Source organism: Monodelphis domestica, chromosome 1, assembly GCF_027887165.1.
Source record: "Monodelphis domestica isolate mMonDom1 chromosome 1, mMonDom1.pri, whole genome shotgun sequence".
NCBI lineage: Eukaryota > Metazoa > Chordata > Mammalia > Didelphimorphia > Didelphidae > Monodelphis > Monodelphis domestica.
The window spans coordinates 42729532-42745168 of NC_077227.1; the positions used below are offsets into that span (position 1 = coordinate 42729532).

Consider the following 15637-nt stretch of genomic DNA (forward strand, 5'->3'; position numbering starts at 1 on the left):
TATGTGAAATCACACAAAACATTCTTCCATTTGTTTAGGGTCATACATCAATCTGAACTTCCAGTTTTTGACAGGTTGAGAATTCTGAGAAAGCTCTTGCATGAAGTATTGGCTCAGAGAATTTGGGTTCAAATCCCACCTTTTTCACTACCTGTATGACCTTGAATCAGTCCCTTCACCTCTTTTGGCTTCAGTTCCTTAGCTCTAAAGGGGGAAATTGGACTCAATGGCCTTTAAGATCTCTCATTTCTAAATTTAAGCTCCTACATGGGAAAAGGGAAGAATAACTGACTTCATCTTGTGTGACATCAATCCATAATCTGAGTCCAAACCAAAATAAGAGTTCAAAGAAAACACTCATGGCCTTTCTCACAATTCTCCACCTTTTAAAAACTGGAAGTTCATATTGAAGTACAACCTTAAAAAAGTCACTTAACCTCTAAGCACCTCAATTTCCTTATCTATAAAATGAGGAGGTTGGACTCCATGGTACCTAAGAGACTCTCCAACCCTATATCTATGATATCTATGATCCTAAGAAATCAGACATATTAAACTTTTGTGAAGAAATGGATTAAATATAGCCATGGACACCAGCCTGGGGCAAGTAGGGGATGCTGGGAAGATCATTAGGGTTAAAGATCAGAGGACACTACTGAACCTTCAATATGGAAGGAACTACAGCATGCCTTCATCTCTGCCAGCCCCTTTATTTTATAGGTGAGAAAAGGCATATCAAATTAAAGCTTTTCTATCTTACAGATGGAGAAACTGAGGACCAGGAAAGGACAATAATTCTCTAACTTCTCACAGATAGCAAGTTACAAAATCTTCAGTCTATTTTCTGATTTCAGATTTGATACAGATCAATTCTCATCCTGGAGGACAAAGCATGTGCTGCAAGGTTTCAACCTTGTTCCTCTCCATCTTTTCCAATGAATGGTCTGAGCCTATTTCATTTTTGGTCATTAGAAGTGTGATGGAAAGGCTCATTTGCATAGCTTTGCCATTAGGTCAATGACCCTCGGCTCAGTTCTAAGAGTTAATAGTACCCTGATAAAATGATAATGATATTTTTAAAATGGTCTCTCTCCTCCTTTTGAGCCCAGATGTAATTCTAAAACCAATCTTCAGACTTGATTGAGAAACTCCTCTTGGCAGCCTTAACTGCTACGTGATAAGCCAGGATCTGAAGTACCTTCCAATCCATTTCATGCACACTTGCCTTCAGGTGTTCCACAGAATGAAGTTCCAACACTATATTGAGTTTAATGATGAAAATGTCTCATTGTTTCTCCATTCCTGTCCAATGAGGCATTAGAGGGCTTGTCTTCTCTGTGATCCTGGAGCAATGGAACAACCATTGGCTACGGAATCATAGGATCTGTGTTCAAGTCCCACCTCTGATGCTTTCTACCAAAATAATGTTGGGCAAATCACCTAATTTCCTTGGACTTCAATTTATTCATCTATAAATTGGGGAGATTGGATTAGATGCTTATGAGTTCCCTTTCAGCTGTAGATCTATGATCTTCTATATTATCTTCAATTATCTTAGTAGTATGTAAGATTCCCAAGGTTTGGGATGAGAGAATAAGGGAATTAGGGTCTTGGGTAAAGAATGGCAAGATTAGCGAGCAATGAAAGAGGAGGAATAAATTACAAGGAGGCAGTCAGAAGTTTAAGTGTATGGCCATATTGGACTCTCTCAAGTACAAAGATATTTGTTATTTTTGTTTTATTTTTCATTAGAGGGAAACTCATCCTTTAGCTTGATGATATAGGCAGAACTAATCCCAACCTCAATGGGAAGTTTAGGCAATGTAACCACTTGAATTAGATTCAGAAAAGTGGTTTCAAGACCCTTCCCTTGATATGCCAGAAAAGAAGAAATGAGGTTGCCCAGATGATGTCAGAGAATGGGAAACAGTTGAACAAAGTGTCTGTCCTTCCCTAAGGAAGCAGCAGCTGAGGAAGTCAGATATAGAAACATGCATTCTTGATGGAGAAACTTTTAAAATTAAGGGTAGTAATTCAGGTGGAAATGTCAAGATGAAAATAGTTCAAATCTTGCCTGGAACATTTATTAACCATGTGACCTTTGGCAAGTCACTTCACCTCTATCTGCCTCCATCTACAGAATGGGGACAATAGTTGTATATTGTAAGGCTCAAATGAGATAATTTTCAAAGCATTTTACAAACTTTAAAACACTATGTAAATGCAACCTATTTATCTACAGAAAGATGTCATGTTGGAGAAAGACAAAGGCAGGTCCTAATCAACATATTTAATAAACATGGGCTGGACCTTAGACATGAAAAAATAAAAACAGTCTCTTTGCCCTCAAGGAGGTGTCACTCTGCTGAAGGAAAAAACATGAATATAGGTAAGTAAATATGAAATATATGTGTGTGTGTATTTAAAGTAAATACCATATAATTTGGGGAAGGGAAAAGTCCTTCCAGTGGGAAAGGTAAAGGCATCCTGAAGGCACTGGTAAAGTATGGAATGCTTCCTGAATTTTCATGTTTTCCTATGCAAGAAAAAAATCAGTATAGCCTAAGAAAGTGGACCAGTAAATACTTCGCTCCTATACCAAAGAGAGATTGTCACAGAGGCTGAGAGTCTTTTGCACTGGAAGTAGCAGAGAGAGAGAGAGAGAGGAAGAGAGAAAGACGGAGGGAGAAAGAAAGGGGAGAGGGAGTGTGGGAGAGAGAGAGGAAGGGAGGGAGAGGGAGGAGAGAGGGAGAGAGGTAGGGAGGGAGAGGGAGGAGAGAGGGAGAGAGGTAGGGAGTATGGGAAAGGGAAGAAGGGAGAGAGAGAGAGAGAGGGAGGGAGAGAAGGAGAGAGAACGAGGGAGGGAGGGAGAGGGAGAAGGGGAGAGGGGGAGAGAGGGAGAGAAAGAGAGAAGAGGGAGAGAGAGGGAGGGAGTATAGGAGAGAAGAAGAGAAAGAGGGAGAGGGAGAGAGGGAGGGGGGATGGGGAGAGAGAGAAAAGCACAGAAGGAATGACATTGGGCAAAGCAGAAAGACTTTCTAATGCAGAGTGATCTCAAAGTGAAATGACCTGCCTAGATGACCACTACGACCCTGGTATGTTCCTGTTCTCGGTATTAGTTGGTCTAGAAAATCTCTATTTTAGGATTCTGTGACATGTTCTAACCCTAAATGTGTAGAATGTCATGGAAATGGCAGGCAGATACAGCTTCCCCCCTCAAAGGGGAAAGCCAGGAAGGGCCATGCAGAATTCTGGGGGCTTCATGCCAGCCGGGTAGCTTTGGGACTGATTCTGTTCAATAAGCTCCTCATTGCAGGTCCTCGGGGCATTTCCCAAAGGTGGGAGATGAGGCGCTCTCCCGAGACTTGGTACTCCGATCTAAGAGGAGAGAAAGAACAGCCAGCCTGGGGAGTTGGGGGAGAAGATAGGCGGCAAGGGGCCTCGTCAAAGACTGCTTTGGCTCTCCCAAGTCGGCCCCTCCGAGGGCTCGGCACAATTTTCACTTCCTGAGCAGCTCTCTAGGTTGCCAAGCGCAATCCCATCCTCCTAAATCTCCCCAGGAGGAATCTGGTGCGAGCAACAAGCCTGAATGAGGACACAAGGCTTCCCATGAGCAGTGCTAGAGAGAAAGAGCTGCCAAGAAGCCCGAGGGACTTCCCCAGTCCAACTTTTCACCCACAGAGGAAGGTTCATCCCTCTTTCTCTTCCTCACCCATCCAGCATTTAGTGAGTACACTAGAGAGGATGGGGGAGATACACGTTGAACAAGTCACCATCGGTGCCTCCCAAAGGCCGAGAGCCAGAGTGGAGGAAGATGGGCTGTTGGGGCGGAGGGCGAGTACCTCAGAACACCAAACTGCCCGAAGGCAATGGTCCATAGCATTCCGGACTCGGAATGAGGAAGACTTGGGCTTGACACCCTTCAGGTTGTGTGACTCTAGACAAGCACTTAACCTCTCTGTTCCTGTTCCTAATCTGTCAAAAGAGGATGTCCCTTACAGCTGGAAGTTTACCATCCTGTGCTTTATCTTCCTTGTGGCCAGGAGAAAAAAAAAAATCCGCGTAAGCTTCCTAGAGGAGGCAGCTGTCGCGGGGCCTTGAAGAGAGGACAGGATATCAATAGACAGGTTAGGTGCATTGGGGGTGGCAGGGGAGGTAGATCTCAGACCGAGAATAAACGCACAAAGATGGAGGAGGTGAGAAAAGGAGAGATTTTATATGTGGGGGAGAAGGAGACGTTGAGTAATCTAATTTGGCTAGGATGTAGGATGTGTGTTCCAGGTTGGTTAGTCATTCAAGGGAACGACATCAATCATGAGCAGAGAAATTATCTAACCATTTATTTTGATATTAAGGAACTTGGGAGCTATCCATGCACATCTGTAATACAACCCACCCAGGCTCTAATCTTGGCTGACACTCCTGGCTTTTGCCATGGGCACAGATAAAGAAGACTACTGGCAAATTTTGTGTTCCCAAGCCTGTTTAAATCTCAACTGGGAACTGGATAGCTCAGTGGATGGAGAGCCAGGCCTAGAGACTAGGGGGTCCTGGGTTCAAATGTGACCTCAGACACTTCCCAGTTGTGTGACCCTGGGAAAGTCATTCAACCCCCAATACCTAGTCCTCCCCCCTCTTCTGCCTTGGAGCCAATACACAGTATTGACTCCAAGATGGAAGATAAGGGTTGCTGTTGTTGTTATTTTTTTAATAAATAAATAAAGCTCAATTGGGAATTTACTTTTTCTAGCCCCATATTTTTTGCCTCCCCACTAAAGTTTCAGGGGAGGCATTCAAAACCTGGTCTATTAGGAGGTTACATCCTGCCCATGACTGTAGCCTCATGAGAATGCCACTGCAGCCAGTTCTTCCCTGGATCTGCTCTTATGGATAGGCTAGTCAGCTACCTTTTCCACAAATGCAATCATCTGGGGAGGAAATAATATTGTTGTGAGTTCAGCAAACCCAAGTAAACTCAAAGAAATCTGGTGGGTACAATTTCTTAGATATCTTGTCATCTCTCCTTGTGGACTCACCAGTCATTTCCAATAGTATAGTAGAAAAGAATGAGTGAGTGGATAGAGTGCAGGGATGGGAGTCAGGAAAATCTAAGTTCAAATCCAGCCTCAGACACTTACTAACTGTGACCCTGGGCTAGATGCTTAACTATATTTTCCTCAGTGGTCTAATTGGGGGTATTAATAGCACTGACCACACAGGGTTCATTTGAGGAAAGACGAGGAAGAGGAGAAAGATGAAGGAGAGGAAGAAGTGTTAGCACAGTGCCAGGTACATAGTAGGCACTATATTAATACTTTTATTCCTTTCTCTCTTGATATGTTATCTTTCCATCCTCCCTGTTCTCATTAGAATATAGACTCCTTAAGGATAAATTCTGATTTATTGGCTTGTACTTGTGTCCCCTTACTGGCACTGAGGGGCCACCATGGATAAAGTACTGGGACCTTAGTCAGAAAGACCAGGGTTCAAATCTGACCTCATTCACTTACTGGCTCTGTGGCCCTGGGCAATCACTTAACCCCTGCCCACATAAAAATAGAGAAGAAAATGGCAAACCACTCTAGTATTTTGGCTAGGAAAACCCCAAAGTGGTTCACGAAGAGTACAACATGGCTGAAACAACTGAACAAAAACAACAATGACAACCATTAGCATCTAGTAAGCTTTTGATATGCGCTTTATTTCTCTACCATTCATCTAGTATCATCAAATGGCTCTAAGAAAACTATAAGATCCAAAGTATGGAATTTGAGATCTCTAAGGAGAAGACCCAAAGGACAACAGAGGTGGTGGGAAAGCAAGAAATTAAGGAGGAGGATTTGTGAAAAAGATGTTAAAGAAAAATATGAATGAGAAAAAGGGATTGTCAAATGGCAACACAGAAGAATAAGTGAGAGGGAGTAATGTGTTCCATTGGCATCCTCGGGATGTCTGGAGAAAGTGAGGACAGTCCAAGAGACTGTTGCAATCTAAGAGAAGGACCTGGGAAGCCAGGCATGGGTTACCATTGACATCATTAGAAAGAATACCAATGTGAGTGATATGGCAAGATGCCTTGAACCCCTTGAACAAAGCTGAAAAGTCAGGTTAGACTTCAGGAAGGACTTTGAATGCCAAGATATTTTTATTGAATCATCAGCCTCTCTGTTAAATTCCTTCCATGTGCCAGGTACTGTGCTAAGTAAGAACTGAGGATGCAAGAAGAAGCAAGACAGTCTCTCTACCGAAGAATCGAATGGATTTTAGTTATAGGCAATGGAGAGCTCCTGGAGGGTTTAAGCAGCAGCCCAGGGCACCAGAGATATCAAAGCCCATCAAAGAAGGCTAAGTACTATCTGCAGTAGAGAGGACTTTCCCTAGAGAGAATAGATACGATGAAGACCATAATGTAGACACTAAAAAGGCAGCTGAACTCAGATTAAGAGGCAATGACCCATCCATCCAGACCCTAGGAGATGGAGGTATATGGGTGACCTACTGTCAGAAGAGGTCACTTGCTTGGTTTCTTTGGATGACACTATTTTTCTTCATTACCAAGGAGAGAGAGTTCAATGGTGGGAGTAGCTTGGTGGGTGATAGCAGGAACTACTGTGATGTCAAAATGAAATGAAAAAGCATCAATATATAGGATAGGGAGTGAACCTGTGGAACTTCCAAATGGGGAGACTCCTTGTCCTTGGCAAATAAATAACTGGCAAATAAGTGTTGCCTGAGGGCATAGACAGATTTAGTTACTTATCCAAGGTCACCAAACCTGGTAGTAGACAGTATTTTTTTAAGGGACCCCAGACTTTTAGGAGACAAACCCTTTTAATTTTTCTTTGCCAGACTTTAGTTTGCTCATCTCTAAAATGAGCAGGTTTGACTGGATGATCTTGAAGGACCTTTCCAGTTGTGAGTAGATGACATGAATTCGAGGGTAGGGCTAATAGAGACAATTAAGCTGGAAGCACTCAACAGAACCATATGGCTTCTTTTGGAGAGCTGTGAAAAAGGCAAACAGTATAAAGCTAGCAGAAAAAAACAGATCATACACAACCTAAAATATCCACCTACTTTCCTTCAAGTGGCCCCCGTCAACCGCTCAAGGTTACCATCAGGTTGGGGAGAGAGGAGCTGAGCTATTCAACCAAGATCCCCAACTCAAATAAATAAACATACTAATGTCAGGCTAAAATTGGCATTATTCAGTGCAGGCTCAGGCAAACTCTCAGAAAGGTAAAGAAGAAAAAACCTGGGAAAGGAAGAGTAATTAGTTCCTTTTTCAAAGGTCTTGATGAATTTTTATTCTGAGTTTACATTTCTCTAGAAGGCTCCCAGTTTACTCCAAATAGTTCCTTAGGAAAACATGACCTTTATGGCTTCCAGGAGGCCCACACAGCCAATTTACTTATTCTTGGAAGCCTCCCCACTCCAATTCTTCACCTGCTATTAATAACTGACATTTATATTGTGCTGTAAGAGAAAGCAGTAACATTTTCTCTGATGTTTCTGTGCACAGCCAATTTGAGCCTCCCATCTGTCCTGGGATGTAGATGCTATTGTTATGTCCATTTTACAGATAAGAAAAACTAACGGTCAAGTGCCTTGCCTGGAACACACAGCTAATGAGTTCTGAAGCTGGGATTTCCTGATTCCAAAACCATCACTCTATCTACCATTACTACTACTCTCCAGGAAAGGTCACAGGTTTCTTTTAGGTAAAAATAATCAAATCCATCATCATAGTGACCTTTATTGAACACCCTAAAGCTGGTTAAAGCTCTTTCCCTATTTCCCCATTGGTCTTCGCCACAACTCTGGGTGGAAAGTGCTAAAAAAATCTTAGAAAGGAAATAAATAGTGTAGTTGACTGACACAGAAATAGGACAAGATATGGTAATGATTTAGAAACAACCGTTGTCAAGAACTTGCAAATAGCAGTGATCAATCCTTCGTTTGGCAGGCAGACTTTAACCACCCATGGCCTAGCACAGCCAGTGGGGGAAAAGACTCTGGGAAGCCTAGAGTTATCACAGAGTGTTCTGTTTTTTTTTTATTCAGGAAGAAATTAGGTAGCATCTGGAGGCGAGGCAATCAGAACAGTGAAGGACCTTTAGTTTAAGGCAGTTGGGATGTTTAGCATAGGAAAGAGAAGTCTGATGGAAGGCACTAAGTGGTGGGATATGGTCAATGTCCTCAAATATGGTACTTTTTTATTCCAATTCCAATTCTATAACATAGAGCTATCCTCAGGTCCTAAATCAAGCACTGAAATATAAAACAAGGCAACAGGCCATGAGCATCAGGATATATGGACAGGAACCAGCAGAGACAGAAGAATTAGAAAAAGCAGACACTCGAACTGTAAGCACCATAGGAAACCATTCAGCATTGGAACCAAAATGGTCCCATGTACCTTAATGACCCAGTTACATGGCACAGTGAATAGAACTCTGGACCTGGAGTCAGGAAGCCCCAAATTCAAATCTAGCCTCAAACATTTTGGCCCTAGGAAAGTTGCTTAACTTTTCTCAACCTTAGTTTTCTCATCTGTAAAATGGGGATAGAAATGGCACCTACCTTCTATTGTTATTATAGGGATCCAATGAGATAGTACTTTTACAGCACTTAGCACAGTGACTGGCTCAGAGTGGGTGCTTGCTTGTTCCCTTCCCATAATATCTCCCATATTACACAGTACCAAACAATCATGAACATTGATGATGTTGTCTGATATATTTATTAAAAATGTGAATTGAATTCAAATGACTCTTTCTGAGAAAGTAGAAAACTAAGACATTTCATTAAAAACTTCCATAAAAAGTAATTGATTTTGAAAAATCTTGGCTTCTAAGGGTGTTTCAATTATATTTGAGATTGTTGTAGTTTAATTCTTTCAGTCACAACTGACTTTTTTTTACCCCATTTGGAGTTTTCTTGGCAGAGATCCTGAAGTGGTTTGCCATTTCTCCAGTTCATTTGACAGATGAGGAAACTGAGGCATATAGGATTAAATGACTTGTCCAGGGTCATATATCTAGTAAGTAATTGAGGCCAGATTTGAACCCAGGTCTTCCTGACCCCAGGTCCAGTGCTCTGTCCACTGTGTTTCCTAACTGCCAGTTATCTGAGATGCCCCCTGACTATGTGGTACAGGGCATGAAATAGTGGAGTTGGAGTCAGGAAATCTTGAATTTAAATCTGGCCTCAGATACTTACTAGCTGTGGGACCCTAGGCAAGTCACTTAACTTCTATGATCCCATTAGCCACTTTTGATCTTCCCTTTCTGGGTCAAGTCTCATTTTCCTTGATATATATTTTTATATGTGCTTGTCTCCTCCATTAAAATGCAAGATTTTTTTTTTGCAAGTAGGGAGAGTTTTATTGTTGGTACTCAGATTCCAAGCATCTACTATAGTGTCTGACCCACTGTCATAGATGTTCAATATTTGTTGCTTGACAGAGGAAAAACTAAAATAAAATGATCTTGAGTGGTTTGTGGTTTCTGTGTTGTTAGTGATCATTGTCCTATCCAGCCCAAACAATAGTCATGTCTAAACTCTTTCTTTGCTCAACTCTGGATATAACACCCATGCCTTTTCCCTCACTTTCTTCAGAATTTTACAATTCACAATATATTCTTATAGAGCTATGCTTCTCTCTCTCTCTCTCTCTCTCTCTCTCATCCTTGATTTCATTTTCTGTATGTATCTCAACTTCTGCATCCTCTCTGATATCCTCTGCTATAGGAAGGACCTTGTATTTATTACTTAGCTATGGGTTTTCCTTAGTTCCAGTCTTTATGAATGCTGGATTGTACCATTTGAGAAGCCTTTCAGAGGTTTATGAATTTAATATTTCAAGATCTGCTCTTTGAGAGAACGGTAGCCAAACTTGACCATATTCTTGTCCATTTCCCAGAAAAATGAATTGTTTTCATCTCTCCTCCAGAATCTAGACAAACAAAAGCTAATCAATTGCTAATTCATCTGCTCATGTACTTATTAAACACCTCCTATGTTCAGGGAATCATTGGGTGATTCATGGGTGAGACATAAAGACAAAATGGGTAAAAACAGCCCCTGCTCTTAGAAAGTGATGGTATCCACACACCATTTTGGGTATCCTGTCTCCATTTCATTTAAAGAGATATATAAAAAATAAATGAATAGTCTTCCATATTAAGAAGATATGCTCACTTCAGAATAAGAATGGGGATGCAGAGAACGCATTTAGATTAAGACCAATTGAGAGAAAAATGGATTGTTGTGAGAATAGAATATAGGCCACCCACCCAGAGAGAAGGAAGTCTGATCCTGTCATTCCCCAGATCAGAAATCCTTAGTGACTACCTATTACCTTTAGGTTAAAAGACACACACACACACACACACACACACACACACACACACAAATTCCTCAGTCTGTCATTTCAAGACTTCCACAATCTTTCTACCTTTCCAGATTTATTTCACATTTATTCCCTTCTCCCCATTCTAAGCTCCAATAAAGCTGGACTACCAGCTGTTCCCCAGATTTGACATGCTATCTCTCATTGCTTATGCATTCATGAATGCTGTAACCCACACCTTGAATGCCATCCCTTATCTTTGCCTGTCAGAATTCTTTATCTTTCTTCAAGATTCAACTCAGGTGCTAACTCCTCTAAATTCTCTGATCTCCTCCGTGCCACCCATCCCTGCTCCAAGTCTCTAGTGCCTCCACTCTTCCCCAAATTACCTTCTTTTTATCTATTTGCATGTTAAATCCTGCCACCAGCACTCCAGGAAAATATAAATCCCCTGAAGAAAGGCATGTTTTGTCTTTACATCCCCAACACTTTAGGGAGGAATAGAGGTAGGGAATAGTGATAGTAATTTATATAGCATCTACTAATTGCCAAACACTAGAGTCAGGTGCTTAAGAACTGTTTGTTGGAGGAAATAGATGGGTCCACCTCAGAGGCTTTAGGGGTGACCCATTAAAGACTGATAAGCCTAAAGAAAGGGCACAACCCATGAAACTCAGAATTGGCAGAGGCTTTGTACCAAGACCACACCACAAAGCCAGGCCCCCAAAGCTTGGGAACATGTTCTGAAAAGAGGGGTAATACTGAAGTTTGTTATGTATTAGGGTGGTAGAATCAGCTAGAGACAGGAAGAGACCACCAGATGGATATGGAGTGTCCATGTTAACTTTGAAGAAAAAAAATGACCTGAGCTTTAGAAGGCAGCCTGATTTTGGACTTGAACTCCCTCAATTTGGGGCATATTTCTTTCATTTTTAACTCTAATTGGTTAAACCAACCCATGCTGGAGTAGCATGGTATAATCCAAAGAAAATTGGGTTTAGAGTTCATTAACTTGAGTTTGAATCAAGTTTCTGCAGCTTGCCACATGTGTGATCCTAGGCAAGGTGACCTCAGTTTTCTCTATAAAGTAAGAAGGTTGGATTCCATGATCTCCATGGTCCCTTCCATCTCCAAATCTATGGACCTATCCTCTGTTTATCTCCACCCTTTAGTTATCAGTGGTCTTATGGTCACACTTTGACAATGGAACAGCATTGTATCTAGATCAGGTCTTCTCCTTATCAAACTAGAATTCCTTGACTGGCTTCCCTTGTTCCTCAGGTGCTGAATGGTTGAATGAAAGATAACAAGCAACACCATATCATTGTTTCATTCTGTTCTTTGAAACCGTTTCCAAAAGTCTCAAGTGTTCATGCCACCAAAGTAATAGTCACTCCAATGGGACTGATTTTAAAAGAAGCAAGTCTCTACATTCCCTTTGTCCTCTTTGTCATTAAGACTTGCTAAGGTTCCTCCCTCACCCCTTTCTAAAGTATTCATCTTTCCAATAAGATGAAGAAATGCCTGTTTTGTCCACATGGCCCCTTCATGGACAATAGCCAACTTAAGAGCCCATCTTCACCAAGAGCTCTTTACTAAAACTCCTTTATCCAGAAGTCCCTCAGGCATCCAATCTCTGATGGACATTTCCAATTGGGTCCCAAAGTAGGATCCTAGATACCACTCTACAACACTTGGCATCCCCAAATAATACCCCATTAGGTCCCTTGGCTGGATTTTACTTATGTATCCAGGCTACTAATATATACAGGGAATTCTTTTGACTCTCAAGACTCTTCTTCCTCATTGAGACAATCCAAGCCATAGCCAAGACTGACAGTGTTCCAACCAGCTTTCTATCCTCCACAGAGACTTTTTGAAGACTTTCTCATTTCTCTTTCCTGAAGGGAAAAATGAGCAAAGGGACCCTATGGGTGGTGTTGTCTTTACCTTGACTTTTTCTGATACTTCATCATAGAGATTGACATTCAGCCTCTTGATTCCAGGAACATGTAACTTTCTTTTCTTCTTTGATTGAAGCTGGTATTCCGTTCGAGTCTTGACTATTACCTGTGGGAAGAGAAATGGTTTAGCAATGGAGGTCCCTCAAGTGCCTTACCACATATATACCCCCCAAAAAACTTGCCAGTGGAAATGGATGACCATATGGAAATAGAGAAAAGAACCTACTTTAGTATAATGGCCTGGGAGTGAAGAGGTCTAGATTTTAGTACCAGTGTTGTTGCTAAGTCACTATGCCCTCTAAGCTTAGCTTTCCTGACCTTTTGTTCACTTTATACTTTTCTACATAGTAGAGCAACAACTTTTATAAGGGCCCTAAGAGATGGAGAGATGAGTGTCCCTTCCTTCTTTGAGGGGTAGGGATAGGGGGGTAGGAGTGGGAACCATAGGTATGTAATATGGTATACAGATTTGGGCAATGTATTTGTTGGTTTTGTTTAAATGTTTACTTCTTTCTTTTCTATACATATAATATTTACTGGAATGGGGGATGAAAATAACTGAAAGTACAAAACCAAGAAGTCATCAACAAGTAAGGTTATTCCTCCAGTTGTAAAGGGAACACAAAGACATGAATGAATGTACTTCTTCAGACACGTTCATTTGTACCATTTTAAATTGTAGCGATTGGGAAAGCAATGTTTCATTATTGTAAAGGAAACAAAGGAAAGTGTTAGCTTCTTGTAATCTCTAGTGCCTTTCAAGGCTCAACTCATGTTCTCCCTGTCATTCAGATCTCCCAAGAGTACATACTCACACGTGTTATGGTCTTTGTGGGCACTGCTCACATTACCTTGTCAGGGAATGGTTGCTGTAACTGGTTGACATCCAGTGGGGTTATCAAAGGGATGGTATCAAAGCCATCTTCCCCTCCACCACCTCCACTGCCCTGTTCCTTCTCTGGCTTCTCTGACAGGTTACTCCCCAATTTCACCATGATGACTCAAAGTTGTCCTAAAGTAAAGAGACAGCTGGTCAGTTTCTCTGAAAAATCATTCTGCTCTTCCCAAATACCACTTTTGAGCCAGGCCACTGTCATGGCACCCATATTCTACTGGCTTCCTGAATATTAACTTAGAAAACCTCATTTTATATATTTCTCTTATTTGTACATCACCACATTAAAATCAGATAGGAACTCCATTTTCATCTGGTTTCAGCAGCCCTCAGGAATGCTATGGGCTGTATGCCACCGTTTGACCCCTCTACTCTGCCATACCATAACATCTGTGACCAGAATCATAATTAATGATGATGTTCAATCCTTTCCATCGTGCAATGTAATGAGAGTCATTAAAAAAAAAAAAAACAAGCCAAAGTCTCTCAACAGCCTGACTAATTCAAGGAAACAGAATTCTTATCCCCTAGAGATCTTGAGAAAGCTCATCAAAAGCGTAAATGCATTTGGTGAGGTGGACAATCTTGCTATTAGCATTAATGAAAGGGATTCAACCAGTTCCCCAAAGAACATTGTATAGGCAATTTACTGCCACAAGGTAAATAAATGAATTCCCAGCATATTTAGGCAGGCCACAGGCAGTCTGGAAAGTAAATTGGAGAACCCAGATGGATTTTGTTCTCTGTCCCTGTGGTTGAAGACCGGTAGCATCATCATCAGTAGCTTACATTGATAGAGTACTTTATGGTTTGCAAAGCCTATATATATAATAGAATATATGTACAAAATATCATTTGATAAGAAACTGTTAAGATTTTATCAATGCAAATGACATTTAAGATGGAACATCCCCATCTGCATTACTACAGCACCCTAGGGACCATGAGACCTTTCCATCTGACCTCCAGACAAAATTGCCTATAAATATTGTATCTCCCATTAGAATGGGAGCTCCTTGAGACCAAAGACTATCTATGCTTTTCCTGTCTGTACCCCCAGTGCTTAACAGGATGCTTTGCATACATTTCAAGAGCCCTTTCAGGTTAGAAAATATTGACCAAATAAATATGAGGATCCAAGCTGAGTTTGGCCATCAAGGGCACCATGCTTATAGCATCAATGGAATTCAAAGAGCCTTGGATATTAGGGGACCTATGTTCTTAGCCCTCCCACTCTCCCACTAAACAGCTATGTGATCTTAGGCAAATAATGTAACTTCTCTGAACTTCTTCTGATGAGATAGCCTTCTGATGAGATTGCTTCCAAGCTCCAGATCTGATGTTAAATAAAAATGATTCCAGGAAGGAATCAAGTTTCTTGTCTGATAGATTTTTGCTTTAACTCACTGAATACTTGGTCACACAGCAAGAGAGAACTAGGCACATTTTGGCAATAGCTACTGGGAGAGATTGGAAATCAAATGAGACAGAGGAGCTGAGACAGGAGGAATGCAAGCTAGCAGAACTTTACTCACAAAGAGGGAAAGTAGTTGACCCTGAAAGCAATCTAATGTGGCAGAGGAGTCAGAGAACTGAGAAAAGTAATAGCTCAGGGCCCAGCAGAGGCCCAGGAGAAAGAAGAGAAGGGGAGAAATTGCAATGGGGTCAGGATGAATGGATCTCAACCATCAGAACAGCCTCACTGCCTGAACCCAGGAGGAGATATCATGAAGGTTCTTGCCCCTGGAATCAGCTATAGAAATCCTTTTCCTTTAAGGATAAAGATTGGACTCTTCTGAATGATGAATCACCCCTGACAGAGGACAATTCAGTGAACATGAAAGAGGAATATAGCTTAGAGGATAATATCCAGGACATAGAGAGGTGGTCCAGTAGACTGAGATCCTAGCCTAGAGACAGGAAATCCTGGGTTCAAATGTGGTTTCAGATACTCCCTTCATTGTGTGACCTTGGGCAAATCACTTAATCCCAATTGCCTAGCCCTTGCTACTTTTGAACCAATACACAGGAGTTAATGGTTTTAAAAAATAATATCTAGCACTTGGAGTCAAAGCCCTGGGTTCAAATCCCATCTCAGTCACTTATTGTATTCCTACCCCAAATTATCTTCTATTCATTACTTATATAATTACATATGTTCATATCTCCCTTATTAGAAGGCAAAATTATTGAAAGCATTCCTTTGGTATTTCTGTCCCTAGTGTCTGGCCCATAGCAAATAATTAAATGTTTGTTAATTGATTGGGAAAGACTGGGGTATAGTTAACAGAATACAGGCACAAAAATCTCAGTTCAAATCCTACCCCAAACACCTATTTAGTAATGCATCTCTGGCAAGTCACTTAAGCTCTTAGTCTCAATTTCTTCATTTCTAAAAAGAGCAGCTGGATTTAGTGGACTCTT

General features: G+C 41.3%; 1 protein-coding gene across 6 annotated transcripts in view; it reads right to left on the minus strand.

Moving 5' to 3' along the window:
* The window catches only part of CALY (calcyon neuron specific vesicular protein), a 105951-nt gene that overhangs the window by 11559 nt on the left and 78755 nt on the right, over positions 1-15637 (minus strand). For all 6 annotated transcript variants that reach the window (XM_007478089.3, XM_056797842.1, XM_056797867.1 and 3 more), the window contains 2 exons: positions 13170-13330; positions 12305-12424 (listed from right to left, as the gene is read on the minus strand). In XM_007478089.3, the coding sequence (XP_007478151.1) occupies positions 12305-12424; positions 13170-13313 (264 nt within the window). In that variant the 5' untranslated portion in view covers positions 13314-13330. The remainder of the gene's footprint in view (positions 1-12304; positions 12425-13169; positions 13331-15637) is intronic.